Source organism: Alosa pseudoharengus, unplaced genomic scaffold (assembly GCF_046254945.1).
Source record: "Alosa pseudoharengus isolate Yale_2024_CS ecotype anadromous, Long Island Sound unplaced genomic scaffold, YU_APseudo_1.1 YU_APseudo_1.1_scf_22, whole genome shotgun sequence".
NCBI classification, from domain to species: domain Eukaryota; kingdom Metazoa; phylum Chordata; class Actinopteri; order Clupeiformes; family Clupeidae; genus Alosa; species Alosa pseudoharengus.
The window spans coordinates 171,702-199,382 of record NW_027468680.1 but is presented as its reverse complement, the minus strand read 5'-3'; the positions used below and the strand labels follow the sequence as shown (position 1 = coordinate 199,382).

The window sequence follows — 27,681 nt, the reverse complement described above, 5'->3', positions numbered from 1 at the left end:
ACTCCGAGTTAACTTAACCAGGTTTGTCACTAAACCACGTATTTGGAATATCCCCCAGGTCTTGTGAGGCTGTGTGCAAAAGTAGATCAATATAGAATGAAAATATGAGTGCTTTAGACTATTATTTGCCAAGGTATGCTCATGCGTTTTGTAAAATGCCTATGGAAACTCCCCATAGGACTTTTTGTTATCCAAAATGCATACTGACACTCAAATGCTTACTGCACATGAACCCCTTTGTGTAGAAGCATAATCCTGGTCTCAAATGAAAGGTAACACTTTGATGTTTCTTGTGGACTATTTAGATTGTATGTCATGTGTTCTGATATAGACTGACTACACAAAATATGGAATAATTACAAAAAAGTCTCTATTTTTGCATTTACTTTGTTGGTTCAATGAGTGTGTATAAGATAAACTATACATCTGTACAACTAATATTGGATAATACAACATGAATATTCAATTTCTATGGATTCTTGTGAATATTTCAGTACCCAATATGTTGCATCTACTTATGGTGCTGCAGCTACACTGCAGCCAGAGGTCAGGGTAGCACCAAAAGTGGAGGAGGGGGAGGGGGGCATTTTGGATCAAATTTAATTGAGACATAATAAAATTAATCTGAGAATGTAAAGCACTATACAGATTGTACATGAAAAGAGTTGTCATTTTTGGATTCCCAAGAGCCAAAGCTTTGAAATGGTGTATAACATTACTATATGGTGCATACAATTGATTTAGAATGTTGGGGGGAGGGGGGTAACCGTCCCGCCGGCGGGATATGAAAATTATGTTAAGGAGGGATAAATTGAGTAATCAATTGAGCATTGTATATCTAGTTTAAATGTATTGAATAATTTGAAATGATACTTTGAATTTTAGCAGAAACTCTTCTTTCAGATTTTCTTATATACTTGAATATGGAGATCATGTGCTCCATGGCTACCTCTGACTAGTCGGAGTGATAGCCAGTGAGGCCTACATTTGTCCAGTTTCAGTGCTTCACGACACTTTGTTGAAAAGTTATGCATTTATTGGGGAATGCAAGGATTTTGGATTTGAGGGCTGCTTTGGCCAAATATGCCGGTGCCGTTTAAAAAAAAAAAAAAAAAAAATCACAGTCCGTCCCTGTTCATGTTTGTGTGTGTGTGTGTGTGAGAGAGAGAGAGAGAAAGTATAGGCCAACTGTGTGCATGCTCCTAAGAGATATAAATGTTGTTAGTGTTGGGGAGCATGTTTCATGAGTCATGACTTTGTAAGTGTTTGCGCATGTTTCACTACTGTATGAGGACGCGGTTGTGTTTGCTGTGAGCTCACTTTTCCTCTCAGTGAACTGCTCGCGTGCCCTCCATTATATTCACAATTTGGAACAGCAGGAGGAGCACGAGACTCCCGGACAGGGACAACTTTCCCACCGAAATGTGCGGGGCGGGGCCATGTGAGTCCGGAGTTGTTAGGAAGTTTAACTTCGAACTCTGATGTTTACCACTGCGCCGCTTGTTAACCGGCAAACAACAAACGGTCTGCGGCCCGCGCGAGAAACGTACTTACAGAGCAACACCAGTAAAAACACATGAACTCCAGCACGAGCGAAATCGTTCATATTGAAGCGAAAAGACGGGCATCTTCTCACCCGTTTTAGACAAAGAGCAAGAGGGAGACCGCTGAATTTGAGACTGACATGGATTAACGGATAGAGCGACTCTACGGTTGCGCCTCCGGCAGTCTATCGGACGAGAGGAGAGATGGATCTCTTTCTCCAGGAGGTAAGAATGCAGCGTTTGACAATGTGAACGTGACCGTACATGAGCCAGTGTAACAGGTTCGTCGTGAGCTTTTGCTTTGTCTTTAGGAGTATGTTTGAAGTTTTTTTCCCTCTGTCTCTTGACTCGTCTTTCTACCGCGTGCGTGCGTGTGTGTGCGCCTCACTCACTGACCCGGTTCCTTGCGAGACATGTGTCTGTTCTTGTTTGAGGAGCTCCCAGCGGACACTCTGGCATTTCCTTGCCATTTCCCTGTTTCCGCTCCTATTATTAGACGAAACACACACACACACACACTCTCTCTCTCTCTCTCTCTCTCTCTCTCTCTCTCTCTCTCTCTCTCTGGTTCGTTCATATTGTTTACTGGAATAATAATATGTTAGATGTTCATAAATGAATCAGTGAGTGTTCAGTGAGAATGTTGTCGGGAGAGATGAAGCTTTGAACGTTAGGCTACAGGGCGAACGGTGAGAATGTTGTCTGGGAGAGGTGAAGCTTTGAAGGTTAGGCTACAGGGCGAACGTGTCGGAGGAGACTTCCGTATTGGAGCAGCTACAACAGGTGTGGATAAGGTGTGTTCTAACGCTCGCTAAGGTGTGGCTTAGAAAACTGTGTGTGTGAGTGAGTGAGTGAGAGAGACCAGAGACTTTCTAATGAGGAGACACAGCACTCAAAAAATCCTCCATAGAAATGCATGGGGCTAGTTTGTCACGCCAATATGGCCGTTGTCTACATATATCCCACCCCTTCCTCGGCAAAACGTCGACATGTGAATACATTGAGCCAATCATATGGTGTGTTGTGAAGATATTGTGCCAATCATGTGTTGTGATCTCGCCGCTGGAGCAAGATTGGTGTCGTCAAGCCTTGCGCACGCGCAGTTCGACCCAAAGACTGTGCCCGATGAGTGCCCATAAAACGTTGGTATATGGCCGCTGAGTGGAGGGACTTGCCTAAAAGGACTTTGGAGAGACCGAGAGAGTAGCCTATACAGGCTCACAAAGGTAGAGCCCACAAAGTTTAACACACACACACACACACACACCACTAGGGTTCGACCGATATGGATTTTTTAGTGCCGATACCGATACCGATTTTTATTCCCTTAGCCGATGACCGATACAGGCTGCCGATTTTCTTGAGCCGATATTTGGAGCCGATACTGCTTTTATTTTGCTCCCTCAATTTACATCATAAAAATGACACATAATTACACAAATTATGATAACAAATGTTATAAGTCTCAATTTAAAAAAGGAACATTTATTGAACTTATGGATGGGTGCACTGGATATGGTTAACTGTGCAAAATGCTTTCATCAACATCTTACAGCCTTGATGATGCATTGCTTGCTGACTATAAGACATAATTCAGGTCATCACAAACACATTTGTCAACACATTTAAATACTTTAAGAAAACAATAAGCCTGAAAAGCTATTGAAATAAAGTGCTTGATTTGTAATTTAAGACTGCATGGTTTCATTTTTTCTATGTCTATATTTTTCTAAAAAAAGCTGCAAGATTTGTCAATCACAGAACATAAATCAGCCGAAGAAAATAACGTGGTGTCAGATGTTTCTGTTCTAAACGGCATCAACGTCAAAAGGTATAAAACATATCTCTCAAAGTTTTAAAATATCTTCTTCCGGTAGCGCAGCACTCTCATATCGCTGTGATGCGTGTGTCTCACAGATGCACACACAAACGTCTGTTTGGTAGCTGACGAACAACTATTGAACTGGATTGATAATGATAACGTTAGCAAACGGCTCTAAACAAGTAAGGCATACACGGTATGTCTGGTACATGGTAAACGTTAACACGAATTAATGGTTAACTACATATAACACGTCTCTCATTATTAAAGCTTTTATCACTGTGATGGCAACTCCGCCCAGCTCGAAGGGAGAAGGGGAGGGAGACGCACACACCACACGCGTCCAAAACTCAGCCAGGTGGTCGCTGAATAAAACTACCACAAATATCACGGAACAACGTCGGCATTACTTAATCATATGATTGACCAGTGTTCGTAACAGCTACCGCTACCATACGGATAGCCTACAACTTAGCTATTTACAGCTCCCTAAATACAATGGCAAGCAGTTTTATAGAAGAGACATTCAGGGAGGGAGACACACACACACACCACACGCGTCCAAAACTCAGCCAGGTGGTCGCTGAATAAAACTCCCACAAATACCACGGAACAACGTTGGCATTACTTAATGACCAGTGTTTGTAACAGCTACCGCTAGCCTAGCCTACAACTTAGCCTAGCCTACAATTTGCAGCTCCCTAAATACAATGGCAAGCAGTTCTATAAACGAGGCATTAAGCATTAAATAAAGTACCTATCTATCTATCATTCGTGTTTTCCATTTGGACCCACAAACTTGCTTCCACCTTCAAAGTGTATGGCAATATTTAGCTAAGTCAAACAGTTAAAAGATGCTTTGAAAGTTTAAATTTTACTGTTGTCTTGAAGAGCAGGCTTTCAGCACTTGTGGGGGAGGGGCAGTCTGCACGTAAATTGCAGCTTCTCCAGCAACACAGAGCTGCCTGTGGACACCTGTCTGTAAATAATGCGGGGGAAAAACTATCGGCGAACGCAGCCGCTTATCGGCCGATGCCGATACACGTAAAAAACGTAAATATCGGCCCGATATATCGGCCGGCCGATCCCTACACACCACACACACACACACACACCACACTAACACAATGTAAATTACTTACTTTATTTCTAAAATACTGAAATGTTAGCCAGTGTGTAAAACTCAAAGCTGGGCATACCAGACTTCACTATAATCCATGGCATGTGTTTGTATTATAGAGTATGTATCACCCTGAGAGAAGAAACACTCTTTTCTGATTGGCTGGTGTACTTTAGTTATCCTGTAAATCAGAATATAATGTCAATAGCCCTAAAAAATCGATTTTTGCCATGTTTTTAGGCATAAAATGTCATGTAAGTCAGGATAGGAATAATATATCAACAAACCCCTCTGTAAATATCTTCAAAATATAGTTAGGCATAAGTCTAGAAAGTTTGGTGTATGTAAGTGCTTCTGAAGTGGAGTTTCCTTGCTCAGAGTGGGAGAGAAAACTCGTTTTGAGAAAACAGCCTTGAAAGACAGCCAATGAGATTCCGTTCTCAGCCTAGACTCGTCTTTGAACTTTCGCGATTGGTTGCTGATACAAAGGAAGTGTCCATATATGGATCACATAGCGTGATACAGGAAAAACAGAGCTTTCCAACGGTACTACACACGATATGTTTTGGGTCACAGTCACGGGAGTGCATGGAAGGTTAGAATGCTAACTTTTGCTGAATTTAGGATAAATATACAGGCGCGAGTAGACACAATATAATGAAATAAACACCTAAATGTGTAAATCGGACTTTTTTGTTGTAGTAGTGTGATAGAATACATGCTAAGGTAACAGACTAGCTCAAAATCTCGAAATTGACCAGTGCATGAAAAAACGATGTTTTCACCTGCCGTGTCTCGCCTTAATATTCATGACAAGTTAAATTTAAAGAGATGGTGGTCCAACGGCGGACCACAAGTGGCACGCCACTGGCGGCATACCACCAGTGGTCCGCTATCTGCCTATCTGTGTTTATAGGACTTCATAGGTGTTTATAGGACTTTATAGGACTTCATAGGAGTATAGCATCAAGTCAATCAAACTTTTGGGATATTGGTCTGGCCAGTTACGTGACAGAGGTGGTTGTGATGAGGGTTGGTTGTTTCACCTGCTTCGGTGTCAACAAAATGAACCATAGGTGCACTAGAGGGGTAGCAATAAGATGACCCCAAAACAGGAATGCTTTTACAGGTGGTAGCAACTGCTCCTTTTTCCATCTTTATCCTTCATGACTGATTTTTTTTGTGCTAGTTTGGCATTTGTTTAGGGTCAGTGTCACTACTGGTAGCACATAAGTTAAGCCAGTATCTGGAGCCTACAGAGGTTGCACAGGTAGTCCAACTCCTCCAAAATGGCACACCAATACGTTCCAAGGATTGCTATATCTCCCAGCGCAGTCTCAAGAGCACGGAGGAGATTCCAGGAGACAGGCAATTGCTCTAGGAGAGCTGGGCAGGGTGGTAGAGGGTCCTTAACCCAGCAGCAGCACCAGTATCTGCTCCTTTATGCAAGGAGGAACAGTAGGAGCCCTGCAAGAGCCCTACTGAATGACCTGCATTTGGCTAGGGTCAGTGTCACTACTGGTAGCACATAAGCCAGTATCTGGAGCCTACAGAGGTTGCACAGGTAGTCCATCATTATCTGCTCCTTTATGCAAGGAGGAACAGTAGGAGGCCTGCAAGAGCCCTACTGAATGACCTCCAGCAGGCCGCTGGTGTGAATGTCTCTGACCACACTGTCAGAAACCGACTTCATTAAGGTGGCCTGAGCTGGACTCAAAAAGACTTAGATGAACACGAGTAAAGATCCGCACACTAAGAGTTCAAATAGATTAAATGGTTTAATCACCACAAGTCATGTAATGTTTCGGGCAACATTGGCAATAGGGCTGCACGATATATCTAAAATCTATAGTTATCGCGATATCAACGCTTGCGATGGACATACCGCAAAGATTACTTAATTTTCGATAAATTTTGATACATTTTCTGTGCCGTGCGCATTCCATGGCCTACAGTCTATGATGTATTCACATTCTGAATGTCAACATATTTGACCAAACCGATGCTGTCATGCAGCCCTAGAAGCCCGTCCCCTACCAGTTTAGGTGTGTGGTGTTTTAGGTGTTGAGGCAGGAGCTAAGTCGTGATGGCTGAAGATAGTGAGTCAAGCGAGGTAGGTTACACTTATGTGAAGAGGAATTGGTGACTAAAGGAAAAGCACGTCTGTTATATGGAAATATTTTGGTTTTATAAAGGACGACGTATTACAAACAGAGCGCCAAATGCGTCCTTCTCCACTGTGTTAAAATAAACAATTTCTTTCGTTGTTGTTATAGGATCAGAAGATAGCCTATCTATCTTTCACTGTAAGGCTTGTATTTCATGATTTGCATTTAGCAAAAGCCCCAGACAGCAGCAGAGAGGTAATCAGGATTCGTTATTTGTAAAAGTTGTTTAGCCTACTTCGTTAGCCTGGACTGCGATCGCAGCCACTTACTTTCACTTTCCGCTGCCCTCGTAGTCGGCATGCCGGTAGCCTAATAACGTGGGATGCGCAGCGTATGAGGTAAGACTGGGCTACTTAAGATTTTAGATGAGTGACCGCCGCGATATAGCTTAAGTAGGCCTAGCTTTTTTTCTAGGCCCAGCGAAGGCTGGCAATGTGGAATATTCCGCTGGTTGGTGCACAAGTATTCAGATTGGCTGTCTATCAGTCTTTTACGAGGATTTTCTTGGAGCACATCTTCCACACAACTTCGATAGCCTAGTCAGTAGGTATCTTAGCTGTCCACTTTCATCAGGCCATATAAAGCCTAGGCTACATAATATACTGCTCAAAAAAATTGAAGGAACACTTACAGTTTTTCACAATTGTTAAAACCCATTTTTTGAAACTTTCCACCCTTCTCTCCATTCTCAAACTACATTCACAGAATTTCTGACAGTTCTTGCAAAATAAAACACTCGCCTTAAAAGTTTTTCTTATGCTCAGAACCAAACAGTGTCAGAGCACCAATCCAGTGTATGATTGAAGTGTCCCCTTAATTTTTTTGAGCAGTATATTTATATTGTTTATGTAGAAAATTATACATTTATTTCTGTAATTATACATTTACCCCCCCCCCCCAACCCTACAGTCTATGTTAGCAGCAAGTAGAACAGAGAAAAACATTAAATATTTAAATATCGCAAGTTATATCGTTATCGCAGTACTCAATAATGTTATCGCATATCGCATGTTTTCCTAATATCGTGCAGCCCTAATTGGCAATTTATTTATTGGCAAGTGGATGGCTCTGCAACACGACATGTAGGCTACTTGAAAATGGGCTGGGCACCTGTAGGCTAAAAAAATAAACATGACCATTAAGTATAAGTATATATACTCTTATAAACATGACCTATAAGTATAAGTATATATACTCTTTTGATCCCGTGAGCAACAACTTCCTAAAGTTACAGGTTGGTTAGTCTCTATGTTCTAATTCAGAATGAACATATCTACACGTTCTGGGGTGCAGCGTGTGGCCAGTCCAGCTGCTGAAAATACTCGTTCAGATGGGACGGAGGTAGCAGGTACTGTACACATAGATGGCGCTGTGCCAATATAGCAAGCCTTGGGTTGCGTTCATGTTCCACCAATCTGCGGGATTTGTAGTTAGGGGAGTTGTATCCTAACTCTTCACTTCTGCATGCGAGGTTTGTGCTGTTCTAAAAATGTGCAAGACCTTCACGCAGTGGTTCTCAAACGTTTTCCATCATTCCCAACTTTGGAGGTGGAATTTTCAAGCCCCGCCTCACCCCATCACCCTGGCAACATGGTCATGTTAAAATATTATTTTCGCACTTTGTATCCATTTCCTGTCTCAATCTGCTGAATCTAATATGTTGTTATAATTCATATGGCGGTCTGTCTATGACTCCTATGTTATTATTAAAGATAGGCACAAAAGAACACATGTCCTCCTGTTCATCGCGCCCCACCTGTCATGTCTCTATTCCCCACTAGTGGGGCCCGCCCCACACTTTGAAAACCATTCTTTGATTCTTTGAGTGCTGTGTGTCCTCATTAGAAAGTTTCTGGTTTAAATGAGAAATTTGTGCATAGTGCCATCTGTCATTAATATCTTTCACATCTTACAACATATAGTGCATTCATAATCAAGTGATGTCAGAAATGAGCCTGTCTATAGCTTGACTGATAGGTTAGCAATGAAGCTAAATGAGCCTGTCTATAGCTTGACTGGTAGGTTAGCAATGAAGCTAAATGAGCCTGTCTATAGCTTGACTGGTAGGTTAGCAATGATGGTAAATGAGCCTGTCTATAGCTCGACTGGTAGGTTAGCAATGAAGCTAAATGGCATTATAGCAAATGTGGAAACGGTTGTTTCGGCTCAACTTCATTTCTGTCAGAAACCAAGTAGGTCGGTTCTCCTTTGTCAACGTGAACTATGATGTCCCATGTTCAGTATATGTTTTTAATTTAGTCGAGCAGTGACATGGTACAATAATGCATCGGGTAATGTTTACGTGAGTCAAACTAAAATGGTTTGAAATGGTTAAAATGGTGTGATTAGCAACCAGAATTAGGGCTGGGCGATATGGCTGAAAACTGTATCACGATAAAAGTGTTTCATATCAGTCGATATTGATAATTATTGATACATTTTTTTACCTATTTGAAAGAAGGACCAGGACAAGATATTTTCTTTTCAATTTAAACACTTTAATTAACTTAACCTTGCTCAAGTTTAATCACCTAAGTTATCAATCAAGGTATACAGGTAAAATAAATGTCTGAATGAAAATTAAAATAACAATGAACACTGAACACAACACCATGAATCATCATTACCCTACACCAACCACACCATGACTCATCATTACCCCACACCAACCACACCATGACTCATCATTACCCCACACCAACCACACCATGACTCATAATAACCCGTCATCATCACACCATGACTCATCATTACCCTACACCAACCACACCATGACTCATCATTACCCCACACCAACCACACCATGACTCATCATTACCCCACACCAACCACACCATGAATCATCATTACCCTACACCAACCACACCATGACTCATCATTACCCCACACCAACCACACCATGACTCATAATAACCCGTCATCATCACACCATGACTCATCATTACCCTACACCAACCACACCATGACTCATCATTACCCCACACCAACCACACCATGACTCATCATTACCCCACACCAACCACACCATGAATCATCATTACCCTACACCAACCACACCATGACTCATCATTACCCCACACCAACCACACCATGACTCATCATTACCCCACACCAACCACACCATGACTCATAATAACCCGTCATCATCACACCATGACTCATCATTACCCTACACCAACCACACCATGACTCATCATTACCCCACACCAACCACACCATGACTCATCATTACCCCACACCAACCACACCATGACTCATCATTACCCTACACCAACCACACCATGACTCATCATTACCCTACACCAACCACACCATGACTCATCATTACCCCACACCAACCACACCATGACTCATCATTACCCCACACCAACCACACCATGACTCATCATTACCCCTCACACCAACCACACCATGACTCATAATAACCCGTCATCATCACACCATGACTCATCATTACCCTACACCAACCACACCATGACTCATCATTACCCCACACCAACCACACCATGACTCATCATTACCCCTCACACCAACCACACCATGACTCATAATAACCCGTCATCATCACACCATGACTCATCATTACCCTACACCAACCACACCATGACTCACCATTACCCCCCACACCAACCACACCATGACTCATCATTACCCCCCACACCATGACTCATCATTATCCAGTGTTTCCACTAGAATTTTTTCCAGCAGCGGTGCTGTTGATTGTAGGAAGCCACCCCCCAAGAAAAGAGAACATTTTGAAAAAATGACTGCTTAAATGGTGACTTCTGGTGGATTTTGTGAAAGAAATGGAAAGATTGAGTTACAAATTATGACATAACCATCAACACAAGCAAGCATGATTAGTGCAGTACTTGAACAGGATTATTCATGTTTTTCTTTCACCTTTTTCATTTACATTATTAGTATTAGCCTTACAACTGTACACTGTAGGCCACTGTACAAACTATTACTATTTAGAATATACAGTGCTGTGCATAAGTTAAGACATTTATATATAATAACATTTATTTATTTACGATACATGATGCATTAAAAAACTAGATGTACCGCGTATCGGTACAAAATATGACCGCCGCTCAGTCCTGCACATCCATTCCGCGAAAATAAATCATATTAATGAATTTGTCTCCATCTTCTACTCCATTCCCCACTCTTGAAACTTTTGTGTATGCTTGTTTGAAATGTGTGTTTGCACACATTCCGCACACAAAGTAGCCTACTGGCGCTGCAAAGGTGAATAGATTTGTTTCTGGGCCAAAAAATCTGTAACATTGTTATAAAACCTTTAAAATCTCTAAACAATCACAAGTAGGGCAGTTCATCACAGTCCATCCATTGCAACTGGACTGATGAAAGGTACACCTGTAGGCTACATTGTATTTGGGAAAAGCAGAAGGTAGCAGCATAATGTATTTATTTATTTATTATTAAACAAAACAATCCCTGTCAGTTCCATGCAGTTTTCAACAGCTATCAAGAAGAGAGGTCATGTCATGGATTTTTGTGAATGTTTCTTCTTCTACATATGCATAAGTTTAGTCATCTAGTTCAAATGATATTCAGCTTTATTGTCAATGCACAAATGAAATACCAGTAGTCTAAAACAAAATGCCGTTTTTCCCAGTGGTGCAAATAACTGACATGTCCAAAGGGCCTTCATGAAATGCGTTGCGAGACTGTTCATACACATTTTAACGGGCAAAGTTGAAGAGCTACTCTCCGTTATTGTTTGTGCAAATAATATGCTGATTCATGTTCCCTTGCATTTTGCAACCATGAGGTCAATGGTTAAGCTCAATCTTTTGACGCAATCTTTTGATTTTCACCCAGCCTAGTCCATGGTAGGCGCCCGATAGAAATATTGTTTAATTTTGCGATTGAGATATCCACGCACTGGCGCCCCCCCTGCGACGTGTTCGCCCCCCGGTTTTAGAGCTATTCTAAATGCAAAAATGCATAGAGGGAGTTATGACAAAACCGTGACTGTTAACAAACTATAAGCTATATAAGGTAGGCCCTATGCTAGGCCTATTACACAACACAAATTGTCGCTAGGCTATGCTGGCGACCCAAATAAAATCTCCGTTGGAACCAATGGCTTACACCTTACAGTATCAAGCTGCCACCTCTTGGCGAAAAAGTTAATAGTTTTGCATATCAGTAGTAATACATTTCACGTAGCTGTGAATCACGGAAAGGGCGAATGAAGTGGACACTTCTAAACGGAACCCAACCCACTGTACAGTAGCTCAAGGTCTGTGGCTAAAGCAGCCATAATGAAAGCGTTATCATTGTTTGGATACTTCACACACACGTGTTTTTTAATCGCATAGACTACAACTACCAAGCTGGAATCAAAGCACATCGACTCCCCTCTCACACCCTAAACACGCACTTCGAACAAACAAAAAGCGCCTCAGTCTCACGGAATAGCCATAGGCAAAACTGTATCTGACCCTTGTAACATTGGTACTAAATCATTCATCGCAAAGAATGACTTTTGTAGCACGTGCAACAAATATGTGTAGGTACAGCCCTGCCCTGAATACATCTCAACGTGCGCTCTAAAACATCTGGTTTAAATGGAGATTGTAGATCATCACGGGATCATAGACAGGTTATCTTTCAGGTAGCCTATATATTTTCCATTAAAAAACCATCACATAGCGAACGTGTTGTGGCTAACTCACTTAGCTCCTGTTAGTAGCCTAGGTTATGGTCATAAGCAAATGAGATGACAGTCGAAAGATACAATTAGTGCTGTTATCGATTTGCTTGGTAGCTTATAAACGCATTTATGGTTTTCTACAAATACATCAATAATCAAATTGGCCTCCATCACTCAACCATGCTAACGGTAACATTATTTTACCTACGTTCTGCTATTGATAGGATTAACGTAGCCTACCTGCAGTAAAAAACAAGCATGTCCGATAAACATTCTCAGATTTATTTCGGCTTCAAGAGGAAATGGGAATTACATGTCATGCAGAAATCATCCTACCCTTAGACGTTCTCTGCGGTAAACTACTGTAGCCTACAGTCTTGTCCTTGTAGGAAGCATAGTGTCTTTCCAACCCATTTAAGATTAACTTCCAACAAAATTACGTCTCACTGCAACGATGCGCCATCTAGTGGACAAACGACTACTTATCGCCAATACTGGAAATGCAGCCATGATGATGATGATGATGAATATTTATTTTGGCTTTCTTTTAATCCTACTGAATTTGTAATTATGTATCGGCCGTTCTAATACCGATAGTATGTGGGTGCCTGTGTGTGTGTGTGCATGTGTATATGTGTGCACCACCATCTACAGGCCAATGAGTGTAGAGTCACTAAATGTACACATAACTTAATTTTTTAGACCCCCCCATGGATGAAATTCTACGAAACTTGGCATACCCCCAGAGAATGTCAGGTTAATCATACACATAAAATTTGGTGCAGTTCTGAACGTCTTTACTGAAGAGAGGGGCGATTAAAGCAGAATGATATTGCATTTTCATTTTTTACCGGGGGGGTGCAAATCACAAATGAGTGATTATGGGCTAAGTTGATGTGGGCCCTTGAGACCAACATACCATAAAAATTTCTTCATCCTCGGTGCCACGGTTCAGGTAGTTATTGAGGAAAAACTGCATTTTTTGGGTTTCGGGGGGCCCAGCGCGGAGGGGGAGTGGCCCCGGGGACCAAACGAAATTTTTCCGTAAAAGTCTAGTGGGGCTACATACCCACCAAATTTCATGTGCCCTGGTGTTTCGGTGCCCCGGGTATCGTTGACCAAAATTTCAGGAAGTAGATGACGGGAAAAAAAAAAAAAAAAAAAAAAAAAAAAAAAAAAAAAAAAAAAAAACTTTGACAATCCCTATATGACCGCTTCGCTAGCTTCGCTAGCGGCGGTCATAATAATTGATGTCCTATTTTTTTTTTAATTAAGGCATTAAGACAAAAGGCAAAATATTTTTTTGTTCCTCCCTTTAGTCAATTTCAGCATGGGTGTCTTAATTTTTGCACAGCACTGTTTAAACTATATAAACTTCTCTTTCATGTCATTACTCTGTATTGGTGCTGTGCAAGTCGAATTGAGTGCCTGTCACTTTAATGCCGTGACGCTTGCTTGATTCTCACGGTTTTAAGCTAACTTAGTAGCGTTGTTGTGCATGGTGCATAAGAATATGTGGATGAAATGAATTATGTTTCCTATGTCATTTGGTAAAATAAATGGTCAAAAACTCGAAGAAAATCTATCTTGGATTATAGCAGATAAGTGTCTTGTATCATATCTATAATTTTGGTGAGCTCTACAGGAATTAGAAACTATCTCAGATGTAAATGGTTGCGTATCCTATTACTCAAATTCAATTAAACCCACCAATAGGCTAGCTAGACCTTAGTTTCACAGCCTAGGTATGTTAGCAACACAGGGCTTGAAGCATTGCCTGTATCACAAACAAAAACGAAACAATGCGTGGAATTTATCTGGGAATAGGCTACTGAAGGTAGGGGCGAGCTATCTTGCTGGCGTGTTTAATTTGGTTCCTTGGTTAACATACTGTAGCCTACGTTTTTTTTGCACAAAATTGCATCTGCTAATAAACTTAAAAATAAACACAAACAAGCGTGATCTCCTGTGGAATCCCTGACTGCGCCTTCAACGTTAGCCCACTATTATTTGTTGACATGAAACCTGAATGAACGGCAGCTTTTCCTGAAGTTCACTTGCTTCTATTTTTTTTTTTTAATTAGGCAACTTTTTTGCAGTGGCGCTTGAATTCCAGGAGCGCCGCTGCGCCGCTGATGAATACACTGATTATCCCTCACACCAACCACACCATGACTCATCATTACCAACCACACCATGACTCATCATTACCCCCCCCACACACCACACCATGACTCATCATTACCAACCACACCATGACTCATCATTACCCCCCACACCATGACTCATCATTACCCCCCACACACACCACACCATGACTCATCATTACCCCCCACACACACCACACCATGACTCATCATTACCCCCCACACCAACCACACCATGACTCATCATTACCCCCCCCACACACCACACCATGACTCATCATTACCAACCACACCATGACTCATCATTACCCCCCACACACACCACACCATGACTCATCATTACCCCCCACACCATGACTCATCATTACCCCCCACACCATGACTCATCATTACCCCCCACACCAACCACACCATGACTCATCATTACCCCCCACACCATGACTCATGACTACCCCTCACCACACACCAGTCGTTTGACCCCTTCTTCATGTGGCATATGACTACTTCCTGTTTCATGTGGCATATGAGTACTTCCTGTTGACCCCTTCTTCATGTGGCATATGAGTACTTCCTGTTGACCCCTTCTTCATGTGGCATATGACTACTTCCTGTGGTATACTGTGGTATGCGGTGGTACGTTGTGGCATAATGTGTTATGTTGTGGTATGTTGTGTGTTGTGTGTGATATTTACTTTAACCGTTTTGCATAAAGAACAGAAGGGAAAGAGCGTGAGTGAGAGAGTGAGAGATAGAGAGACAGAAGAGTTCAGATATCAGAGAGAGAGAGAAATGAGGAGAAGCTGGGCAGGAAGTGGAGGGAAAGAGTGGATTGAGGGGGAGAAAAGGGCTGTGTGTGTTTGGTGTCGGATGTCAGTATATCTACTGGAGAATCGCCACTGAACAAAGAACTAGTGTGTGTGTTTGTATGTGATGTGTGTGTGTGTGTGTGTGTGTCTGTGTGTATCTGTGTGTGTTTGTATGTGTATTTGCATGTGGTTGTGTGGAGTGACCTTTACAGACACAGATCTATCCAGACATATATCTCACACACACACACACACACACACACAGACACTCACACACACACACACACACACTCACACACACACACACACACACACACACAGAGTAAAATAAAGTGCTTACGGTTCACTCCATGATTCTAACCCCACATTTCCCTCTGTCCACTTCTGGCTCAGGAAATGGGAAAACAAATAAATACAAACATAATACAGCATAAACAATCCCAACCAATCAGCACTGTGCTTTCAAGATTCAAGATTCAATACTTTAATTGCCATACAACAGAAGTTGTTAGGAATTTGCTGCAGTGTGCTCTACAGTACAACAGACAAGACAACACCAAACAAAGATAAGAAGCCAAAGACATAGACATAGACATCAGACATAGTACATTCATAAAGGCTCGTCCCTACATAGGCAAGAGTCAAAAGTGGCAGTTGACATTTTAGTGGAAGTTTACCCAAAGTTCAGGATTTAAGTTCACTTCCAAAAGTTCACTTGCAAATGTCACAGGGTGATGATGACAATAAATAAAATAAATATACTGTATAGTTCTGTGGCATATAACATGAATACAATTTAAAACATATTGCTAAAAAAAAAGAGCAAAAACACACTATCCAAGACCTATGCTGGCTTGATCTGCTTCCATAAAGTATTGGTGCAACGATGGAGAGTTATTTAAAAATCGGGAGGTCTTTGTGTTAATAGCCCTCAGCCTTCTACCTGATGGGAGGATCTTAAGGAGGTGGTTGGCAGGATGAGTTGCATCCAGCAGGATTTTCCTACTTTTTTTCCTAATTTCAGGGGCTCAGAAGGGAGGGGCTAACTATTTTACATAACTACGTTAAATAATTATAGATATAACTTACATATATTTTATATTGACATTTATTAATTTGGCAGACACGTTTATCCAAAGTGACTTACAGCAATAGTGTGTGTGAAAGTGAAAGAGGTGTGTGTGTGTGTGTGTGTGTGTGTGTTTGCAGCGTTTCCCCTACTGTCATCAGCAGTGGTGTAGCGCTATTCCTACAATTTGAGCGCCACTGCAAAAAAGTCACATGATCAGTAACCTAATTAAAAAAAAAAAAAAACACACAAGTGATCTGAGGGAACAGCTGCAATTTGTTCCTCTCCAGGTTTGATGTCAACAAATAATAATATAGTATATAGTAAGTATATATACTCTTTTGATCCCGTGAGGGAAATTTGGTCTCTGCATTAGTAGGCTAACGTTAGTTTGGTCTCTGCATTAGTAGGCTAACGTTGAAGGCGTCTCTGCATTAGTAGGCTAACATTGAAGTATATATACTCTTTTGATCCCGTGAGGGAAATTTGGTCTCTACATTAGTAGGCAAATAATAGTAGGCTAATGTTGAAGGCGCAGTCAGGGATTTCACGAGAGTTTGTGTTTATGTTTAAGTTTATTAGCAGATGCAATATTGTGCAAAAAGACGTAGCCTAAATCTATTACCCAAGGAACCAAATGAAACACGCCAGCAAGGTAGCTCGCCCTTACCTTCAGTATTCCCAGATGAATTCCATACAGTCAATGCTCTCAAACCCTGTGTGGCTAAATTTCCCCTTGGGGATCAATAAAGTATCTATCTATCTATCTATCTATCTATCTATCTAACATGCCTAGGCTGTGAAATGAAGGTCTAGCTTACTGGGTTTAATGGAATTTGAGTAATAGGATACACAACCATGTACATATGGAGATAGCTCCTTGTCATTCTTGCAGAGCTCATCTCCGCAAAAGCGTCGTGCCTAACAACGCCCCTTAGCCGTTGTAGAATCAGTGTAATCTACGGCCTCTCGGAGCTTATTACTTAATTATTACACGGCTCTTCATAATGCTGCAGAATGCTCCATTCACTTGAATGGGCCTTCCCAACGTTCGGAGGTCTGATATGTCTCGATAACAGACCATTGCTAAGTATAACAAACCGCTGTCAAGGAAAATTGGGTTTGTGCTTCATATTCACGTCTTTCATATCACTCCACAAGTTGTCCGGTCACTTCTTGCATACACCTAAAAGATACACCTACTCCTCTCTCACTTTCTCTCTCTCTCTCTCTCTCTCTCCCTCTCTCTCTCACACACACACGCTCTCTCTCTCCCTCTCTCTCTCACACACACACACACTCTCTCTCTCTCACACTTTCTCTCTCTTTCTCACGTTCTTTCTCTCTCACACACACACTAGGGGTGTAATGGTACATGTATTCGTATTGAACCGAAATGGGCGTCACGGTTCGGTGCATGAATTTATATGGAGAATACACGGTATAAGAATACATAAAACTCGCGTGCGGATTAATTAATGTAATGCAGAATTACTGTTAAATAGAGTTACGAGAGTTCTTTAGCGACACCTAACGCTAATCTGTAGCCTCGCCTCAGCTCTGCAGCTCTGATTGGCGCCTATGTCATTTTTTTGTCAGGTCGTCGGTAGAGTCAGTCTGTCAGAGATAGCAGCACTAAGTGAGTGGTGGCGACCCACAAGAGTTAGAGGATCCGCTGTTCTCTTTAAGATCGCAAGTTTAAGAACTTCAGTTACAGTAGTACAGGCGAGAAAGTGGTGGATAAGATGAAACTGTCTGTCGCCGTTGTTCAGCAGTTGTTGGGTATGTGAGTGGAAATATCAAACATGCTACATATATTCGACGCCATCACCATGATGATGTAGGCTACCAATCACTGAAAAGAGAAAAAAAAAACTTCCCCTGCGCTTCACCAGCTAGTGTGCGTGTGAGCCACTTTATCAGAGCGATATTGTCAACATCAGCGAGTATTTGCATTATATTATCGTCTAATGGCATCAAAAAAGTTTACCCGAAATGAAGCGGACCCTGATTCTGAAGGGGAATATCTGCCTTCAGAAAATGACGGTGATTCGTTTAGTGAGGCTTCAGATGCGTCCCTGCCTTGCAATGATGCAGCTGGACAAAGTGAGAGTTTAGCTTACACCAAGCACAAACGTTGAATCGTTTGCCCAATGTCAGTGGTGGGAATAATGTTTCACGGGGTTGGAGTGTTCATCGGGAAGTTAGCAGGGTGTTAGTGGTGTGGCGAACGAGGCTGGAGGTAATGTCCATGTAGCGCTAGCTTCTGTCTTCTGACCGTGTGCTTCTCCACAATCGCGGCGACAGTAACGTGGTGGAGCCTTTGTCTAATGCCACTGGGTATGTTAGACGAGGTCGAAGTGCTCATAGGACAGTTAGGGGGGAACGTAGAGGCAGTGTGGGGAGTCGCAATGAGAATGACAGTAGGCCTAGTCCGAGCTGCGCAAATTCTCTCCACTCGGCGCGCGCGCGAGGCAGATCTGGCCATGCTGCTCGCAGCAGGAGCAGAGGTGGTGACACAGGGCAGGGGAGCCATTAGGCCATGCATAGTCTATCACAAGATGATGGGAATGCCGGCCCTGTATGGATAGGGATAGGGAGTCATTATCTCTACAGCAAAAGGCCTGCTACATAAAAAAAAAATTGTCAGCCATTTATTAGTAATGATTTACACTGTTGATTTGCTACCTATTTCCCTGACCATTTAGGACATACACTAGGCCTATGTGTTCTTTTTTTGTGTGTTCATGTCCTTGTGATGTGTGTGTCTTTGTCAGCTAAAAAAAAACATCAACAAAAACAACAGAAAGAAAAAAAATACTAATATTGTCTCTTGTCTTGTCTCGTCATCTCACTCCTGATCTGTGCCTTGCCGTGGCAAGTGAGCTTTTGAACTAAACAGGTCTTGTCTACTTGTGTTTGTGTGTCATCTGAATAATATATACAGCGGGGAAAATAAGTATTGAACACGTCAACATTTTTTTCAGTAGAGTAGAGGTAGAGTTATGTGTAATAAAGTGGAATGACACAGGAAAAAAGTATTGAACACGCCTGCTGAAATTTCTTGTGGAAAAGCCTTTATTCGTAATGACAGCTTCAAGGCATTTCCCGTATGATGAAACTAACCAGTTACAGTATTCTGGTGTGATTTTGGCCCATTCTTTTCAACAGATAGTCCTTTAATATTGAAGATTCCAAGGGTCCCTCTTGTGAATCCTGATCTTTAGTTAACTTCCAAAACTGTTCAATTGGATTGAAGTCAGGGCCTTGATTTCCTTTCTCTGAAACCAATTGAGAGTTTCCTTTGCTGAATGGTTTGGATCATTGTCCTGCTGGAAGGTCTAGCCATGTCTCATCCTCATCATCCTGGTGGATGGTCAAGATTCTCCCAGACCAAAATGACTCAATTCATCATTCCTTCAACTGTATGAAGTCTGCTAGTATCGTGAGATGAAAAACAACCCCACACCATGATGCCACCACCTCCAAACCTCACTGTTGGTAGGGTATTTTTAGGGTGATGCACAGTGCCATTTCTCCCCCAAATATGGTGTGTAGTATGACATCTAAAAAGTTCAATTTTGCTCTCGTCTGACCAGAATACATTCTCTCAGTATTTCATATGATTGTCCAAATGTTGTGTAGCAAACTTTTAACGAGCTTTGACATGTTTTTCTTCAGCAATAGAGTCATGCGGGATGAGCGTGCATAGAGGCCATGGCAGTGGAGTGCATTACCTATGATTTTCTCTGTAACAACTGTACCAAGTCTTTCTGGAGCTTTCTCCGAGTGGTCCTTGGCTCTTGGGCTACTCTTCTGACTATCCTTCTGACTTCCTGGTCAGAAATCTTGCAAGGAGAGCCTGTGCATGGCCAGTGATGATGCAGTGATGTTCCTTCTACTTGCAGATAATGGCTCCAATACTGCTTGCTGGATTCTGAAGTTTTGAAATGCATCTGTAACCAGTTCCATTGATATGTTTTGCAACAATAAGGTTGCAAAGGTCTTGGGAGAGCTCTTTGCTTTTACCCATTATGAAATGTTTCTTGTTTGACACCTTGGTAACAAAAAACCTTTTTATAGCCCACCAGTATGTACTAACCCAGCTTATATCAATTTGCACAGATAGGAGGGATAATTTCTCTAACTACTTATAGATTCCAGTTTGTTTCTTGCCATTTCTTGCCTTTGAGTACTGCTTTTTCTTAGCGTGTTCAATACTTTTTCCCTGTGCCATTCCACTTTTTTACTCATGTTTGGGTTTTTATATATGTGTGGATTACCTAAGTTAATACTAATTTTCAGTGAAAATTTCATGGGAATAGCCTCACTGGAAGTATACTTACTGAAAAAAATATTGACGTGTTCAATACTTATTTTCCCCGCTGTATGTGCCCCATACATGGAATCAGAGTGCCTACTGTATGTAGTAAATGGAAAATCTCTACAGCAAAAGGCCAGCCTACCGCTACATGCATTTGGTTTGTTTCTGCCATTTATTAGTAATGATTTATACAGTTTGTTTACTACTTACTATTTACCTGAGCATTCAGTATTGTGCAATATAGCATACAGAAGGTGAGGGACATTTTGTGGGAAAAGAAGTGGTGCATTTTATCATTTAAACATGCAACTTTTCATGAAAATTCTATAATCCAAGATGGCCGCCACCATATGACGTCATAATATGCAAATTAGATATAAACATTTAATCTCTACACAAAACTTTGGGTCATCCTTAATATTTCTCTAATTTACAGAAAGTCTCTATCTCTTATCACTTTTAAGATATAGCCATTTGAAATGAAAATGTCAAAATTGAACGTTTAAAAAAAAAAACCTCTGGCGCCTAAAGGGTTAAATTGATTTCGTATTGACAGAAAGCTATGTAAATCGTGTGGTAATTACCTTAATGTTAGGGTAACTTGTAACTTCTCACATGAGGAGCTGGTAGTGTTAAGTGCATAGACAGTAAAAGAAAGTGTCAACGCTAACCAGGCTAATAAACAAATCATGCTACGGTGAGTTGACGTTGACGGGTAAAGTCACGTGACTTCTAGTTGTAGTCTGTTTGTGAAATGAAAGGAACAATTTCGTTTTTTAAAAAGAAGTCAAGGTAAAATCATTTAAAAATAGAGAATGATTAAAAAGACAAAATAAAAGACACAAGAATTTTCAAGACAGATTCAGAAATTATAACTCAGTGCAGTTAGCAGAAAGCATCTCAGAACAGATTGGTCTTACAGTGTTTCCGCTGGATTTTTTTTTACAGTTTTTTAATTCTAGTTCTAGCTAATCACACCATTTAGCCTAACGTGACTTGAGAGGGACAGGATTCAGGAACTAAAGACAGGCCCATCTTCTCTCTGACTCACGTCACCTTAACCCATGCATTAAACCACATGTCACTTGAACGCTTGAACATACCGGTAGTTCACGTTGACAATAGAGAAACGCTTAGCTTACTTCGTTTATGACAGAAATTAAGTTTTGTGCCAACATGTTGTAGAAACACAATCCACAACACTGCCTTTATTTGGTGCAAATCTCCTTTACTTTATAGTCCGCAATTCACATTAAGCCTACTAGGCCATCACCGTGAGTACATACAAAATGTTTTTGGCCAAGTTTTGCCATTTACCTTTGCTACTACCAGTTGTTGCATTTTTACTGCGTCGATTCGTGATTGAGTGCGCATCTAATGTAATAGCGGTGTCTTCGCGGAGACATCCACTCTCCAGTTTCATTTTTGCTGTTGTTGCGAGCGAGCTAATAGGCTACGATATGGGAAATACTTTCAATATGATCAGCTTCAGAAATGAATGGGTCTTCCTTAGCCTGTGCTACACCTCCACCAAGTTGTGCGAAAATTGTAGTTTTTGCGATGTTGACAAACATGAAATAAACGTAGAGGAAATAGATAGATAGATAGATAGATAGATAGATAGATAGATAGATAGATAGATAGATACTTTATTGATCCCCAAGGGAAATTCAAGAAAGTATTTCACCCCAGATGGGACTGCACTGTATCGACATCCAATAAACCAGTATTTCTTAATTTCTTCTTCTTAATTTCTTAATTAAAAGACAGTTTAATGATACATGAATGGTTGGAAGTAGATGGATGGAGGGAAAGTTGAATGGAAAATGGCTTGTACTAATATTACTAAGGTATGTGATGGTTGCTAGGGTATTGCTAGGGTACAGTGGTTGCAATGCCAAATAAAGTAGTTGCTATGCTGGTTGCTAGGGTAATCATCTTGGTTGCTATGCTGGTTGCTAGGTTGATATGGTTTAATGGATGATGATAGACAAATAGTTTAATGGATTTAATGGAATGGATGGTTTAATGATGTATTTGATTTTGCGTCCTTCAGGTAGTCCTGATTCCAGAAAAGGTTGGAGACCCCTGGTTTAATGGATGAATGGTTTGAAGTGGATGGATGAGAGACAGTTGGATGGAAGGTGCCTTGTATTCTTGTAGAATGGAGAGAGACAGAGAGAGAAATGGAGCCTAGCTGAGCAGATGGTCATTGGAACAGGTGCACATCAGTTTAAACAACCCTTTATGGTGTCATAATGCCCAATAGAAAGTTTATGGGGGGTAATTCAGTTATTAAGAGATGATGCAATAATGGGATAATAAATCTCTTTCCAGGTCCAACGGCTTTCAGAGCTGCTCCTTTTTCTCTCGCTATTCAGAGTAGCCTTTAAGAAAATTGTCATCCTACTACTCACTATTCACTTGTTGCCTCAACCTAATAAAATCTTATATTTCGCGGAACCCTGGACGTTAGGCAAGAAATGGTTAACAGAGAACAATATCAACATTTTAGAGTGGCCCAGCCAGACTCCAGACCTCAACCCTAAAACCAAAATCCAGAGCACAAGGCCAGAGTGATGGCAAATAATCATTCCTGCATCAAAACCCGGATTGCTGTTAAAAAGGTGCAGTCTAGAATCATTGTGGAGACATGGAGAGGCTTGGAAGGTATTGATAGCTGTGAATGCAAAATGCATATGAATGCATAAAGATGTTTCCACTGAATATTTAAAAAGGGTATGAATAATTTTGGACAAGCCATTTTTCATAAAAATGTTAAAGATAATAACACTTCTTTTTTGATTCCATGTTTCTACCACATTGTCTTACAATCTTTACCCATGAGGCAGAACAAACATATTGATCAAGAGAAAATCAACATTAAATCAATATTTGTCAGGGGTATGAATAATTTTGTTCTTAACTGTATATTTACGCATTTGTTGCACTTTTAAACACTTGTTTTTGCAGTTTCACATTATGACCTCTTGCTGAGGACAGGTTAAATTGCATGTTTTTCAGGGTACAGTGTCCGCATTTTAATAAATTCCAATGAAAATACAAAAAATAAATTAAATTGATGTCATAAGTATACACGGGTCCTTTATATTAAACCTTTAAAGTATTTTTCGATTATTAATCTCAATTTCTATCGCAAAACTACACTACATGGGGACGTTTCCTCAAGAATCAGTGAGCCGACATTACGACAGCGAGAACATGCATGGCATCAACCATGCATTCACCAATTCATTCTCGGGTATTTAGCCTGGACAAATCCAAACTCATTCTCATACACAAAGTGAATAGAGGCTGCGGTCAGGCTTCTGATACAATACTGAATGAATGAATGGCTATAACCCTATTACCTCAACCTGTTCTTGCACTGAAATAGTTTTTTATTTTACCTTGTCTACATTACACTTTACTCTCCTATTTGTCTATATTATTTTAGCCTGGTCCTTACCGCCTGTGACTACGTTTCTCTTCATCATACAGTCTGGAACAAAGTAATAATAATCTGTCTCCGTAATGGGCGGATGCTTATTTTGAGGTTTAAAATCATTGGAGTTCCCTTAACCAATCAGCAACGTTTGGTAATGACGTATGCTGTGCGCCGGAGTTCAGGCTCTTACGCTTACCACTTCCGCTTCAGGCTCTTACGCTTCCCACTTCTGCTCTCAGTAGTAAACAGACCGCTGGCTAGTATGCAGGCTACCTGACCGCCAGGGCAGTCTCTTCGTAGTGGATATATCTCTAACTTGCGCCAGCCACAGACCGAGAGTTGTATACCAAAAGCGTCACGTCGCCGAGATTATATCAGCTCTTGTCACACGCCAGTTTTCCCTCTTATCTCTTCTCGCCGCTTATCAGACGATTGTTGTTCTACGCAGCCCGATGACTTCGTCGGAGCTTACTTCATTCTCCACGGGCTGTTCAGACTACACTCTCATAAGTTGGATTGTACTGACGACCTACGTGTTATTTAACCTGGAGCTTGCTCAGTTAAACTAACAGTTGTTCGGCATAAAACAACGCACCTTGAGCCACACTCGGTGACTGGCTAATGTTACTAACGTTACTGTCCACAAGCACGGTAGCCTCGCCTGGAGCCCAGCTCGGCCACAGGCTAGCCTCTGTCAAACACAAACACGGAGCGGTTTACCTTGAGCCCAGCTCGGTAACCGCTAGTCCCAGTCAAGCACAATCACAGCAGCCTTGCCTTGAGCTTTGCTCGGTAACCGGCTAGCTCACGTCAAGACACACCGCCTCGCCTTGAGCCCCGCTCGGTAGGGTAGCTAGTAGCTAACATTCCATTCCTTAAGTAGGCCTATGCCGCATTGATTTTGTTAAGGTAATTTGAGAGTAGGGGGGAGAATAACGAGCAGCAAACGTTTATTTGAAAACATGATAAGTAGTGATGCATGTAGTACACTTGTGCGTTTAGGTTTAGCTATCACCATCTGATAAATCAAACTTTTCCCAACGCCAGTTGGAAGGAGAGTTATACGTCCTTGCCATTTATAAAATTGACAAGACAAGCCTCTTGCTCCTGCTTTAATTGCGTGATGCCCTCGAGAGTTGCGACAACTTCGCGGATAGCTTCTAGCGTCTCTTCCTCCGTCGCCATTGTTGCTGTGCTGTTGACCTACAAGCTTTGCTGGACTACAAGCAACTCGGCAGGCAAGTTTCGCGTCATCACTCAACTGTTCGCTGATTGGCGCGGTCGTACACGAACCGCATACTGTGGGTTGGGCCAGACTACGTGCGAGGCTGAAATCAAATTTTGGCCGGAAGTACGTAGGATGGTAACACCAGGCTAATATTATTTATGCTGGTTTCTAGACCTTACTCTTGCACTGTTGCACTGTTGGACTAATGTTGGACTACTTTTTGCACCTTCACCATGACACTCACTCTCTCGAGCACCTTGCCAGGCACACATAACTAAGGACTATGGCTGGACTACTGTTTGCACCTTCACCATGACACTCACTCCCTTTAGCACCTCACCAGTCCTGGCCCTGTCACTACAAGCGTCTTATGCTTGATCACCCTCAAGCACATTGGACTTTCTTAATTTAACTTATATAGTGTATTTAGTATTTAGTTTTGTTAGTTTTCTTATCTGTCTTATCTTCTACTGTCTTTATTGTACAGTGGAGTTTAGTTATATGTTTATACTTACACTTATGTTTACCATTTCTGCTGTAAGTGCATGTTGTGTGTTATGTCTGTATGCTACTGAGACCCTTGAATTTCCCCTTGAGGATCAATAAAGTATCTATCTATCTATCTCTAGAGTCTGGTGACACTTGCATGGCGACGGGCCCTAACTTTGAAATCATTGGTCCAGCCTTACCAATCACATTGATTCCTAACGTTACTTCCTACTTTGCCTAAACTTTACAAACTGACAATAAACAGCATCAACAGTCAGGAAACAATGTATGTGGGTCTACCTTTGCTTTAAATAAATTTCTGCATTTTTCCAACTGCATTTTTTGACGTTTGCAGGTGTTGCTGCTTCTGTTTATCACAATAAGTTTCGGTTTCGTCTTCCCCTCTCGTCGCTGATTGGCCATGACATTTTTTTTGGCTGAGGGAAACAATTATGAACTATGGTGTTCGAGACTAGATCTCCCTGAAAGAAGATCTAGGTGGGCAATGCCAGGCTAGAAATGATGGGCAACATTTTAGTTTCAGAAAAAAGTTATGTTGTTCAGGTGATCCGTGAAATATGTATTATTGTCTAAGTAATGCATGTGTTATTGATTATTATCACCCGGAGAGAAGAAATACTCTTTTCTGATTGGCTGGCGGGTGGCCTTTAATTCTGAATAACAGGACACCGTTCCATATCAATGCTTATGAATGGTAACTATAACAACCATAGTAGGACGACGGTTGCAGCGCTCTAGAATCTTTGGTTGCAGGCTTCCCAACAATGGAATCAACTGTAAACGAGCTAACTGTCCATGCTAAAGTTGTACAACAAGCTGAACTAGTGAGCTTCTTTTTAAACAGAACCGCGTGTTTCCAGTGTTTACAGTGGCAACCGGGTGATAAGCGGGATAACGGCCTTCGAGGTGTGTCCAGTTATACAGAATTAATTAATAATTTTGCCCCTCGCCCTCGTCCATTAATTGCGTATTACAGGACACCTCGGCGGCCGTTATCCCTTACATATTTAAGTTATGAGTTTAAAGTTTATTATTTTTTAAATTATGCATTTCATATTTATTGCTAAGTAGATTAAGCTGATCAGCATGAGCACATTTCAGGCCCTGGTACTGCAGCCAGCTGAAATAAGTGGGCCCTAGTGTGCCCTCTGGTGGACAAACTACACAATTACATCACTGGTCAGATTGGTGGACAAACTACACAATTACATCACTGGTTATATTGGTGGACAAACTACACAATTACATCACTGGTTATATTGGTGGACAAACTACACAATTACAACACTGGTTATATTGGTGGATCTACACAATTACATCACTGGTTATATTGGTGGACAAACTACACAATTACATCACTGGTTATATTGGTGGACAAACTACACAATTGCTGGAAATCAGTTTTTTTTACTGAGTCAGGCCCGTTTTAAACTGTAACTTTGTTACTTTTAATACTTTCCTGTATAATAAATATGAAATGAAAATGAAATGAAAATTACAACACTGGTTATATTGGTGGATCTACACAATTATCGTAAAGCCTCCAATTATCAGCACTTTCGTTCGAAAATTCTAAAACAACAATGTTTTTCAATACTTCAAAATAACATTTGATAAAATAACCTTACATTTTTCAGTAGCCATAGGTGTGTAGATTTGAACAAAATCTGTTTTGGTTCTTTGCGGGAGCATTTACTGCCTGAAATATCCGATTTTGTTTACCATGCTCGGAGGTTAGTGCTGGCCTGGTGGGTCACCTATTTACATGAACGGTTAGACCGAGAATTCTCATCATGAAATTAAAAT

At 41.3% G+C, this 27,681-nt stretch overlaps 1 protein-coding gene across 1 annotated transcript in view; it reads left to right on the top strand.

Moving 5' to 3' along the window:
• Positions 1 to 1,469: 1,469 nt before the first annotated feature.
• myo10 (myosin X) overlaps positions 1,470 to 27,681 on the top strand; it is a 153,230-nt gene continuing 127,018 nt past the window's right edge. The window contains exon 1 of the mRNA XM_076300163.1: positions 1,470 to 1,769. Within this exon, the coding sequence (XP_076156278.1) occupies positions 1,749 to 1,769 (21 nt within the window). The 5' untranslated portion in view covers positions 1,470 to 1,748. The remainder of the gene's footprint in view (positions 1,770 to 27,681) is intronic.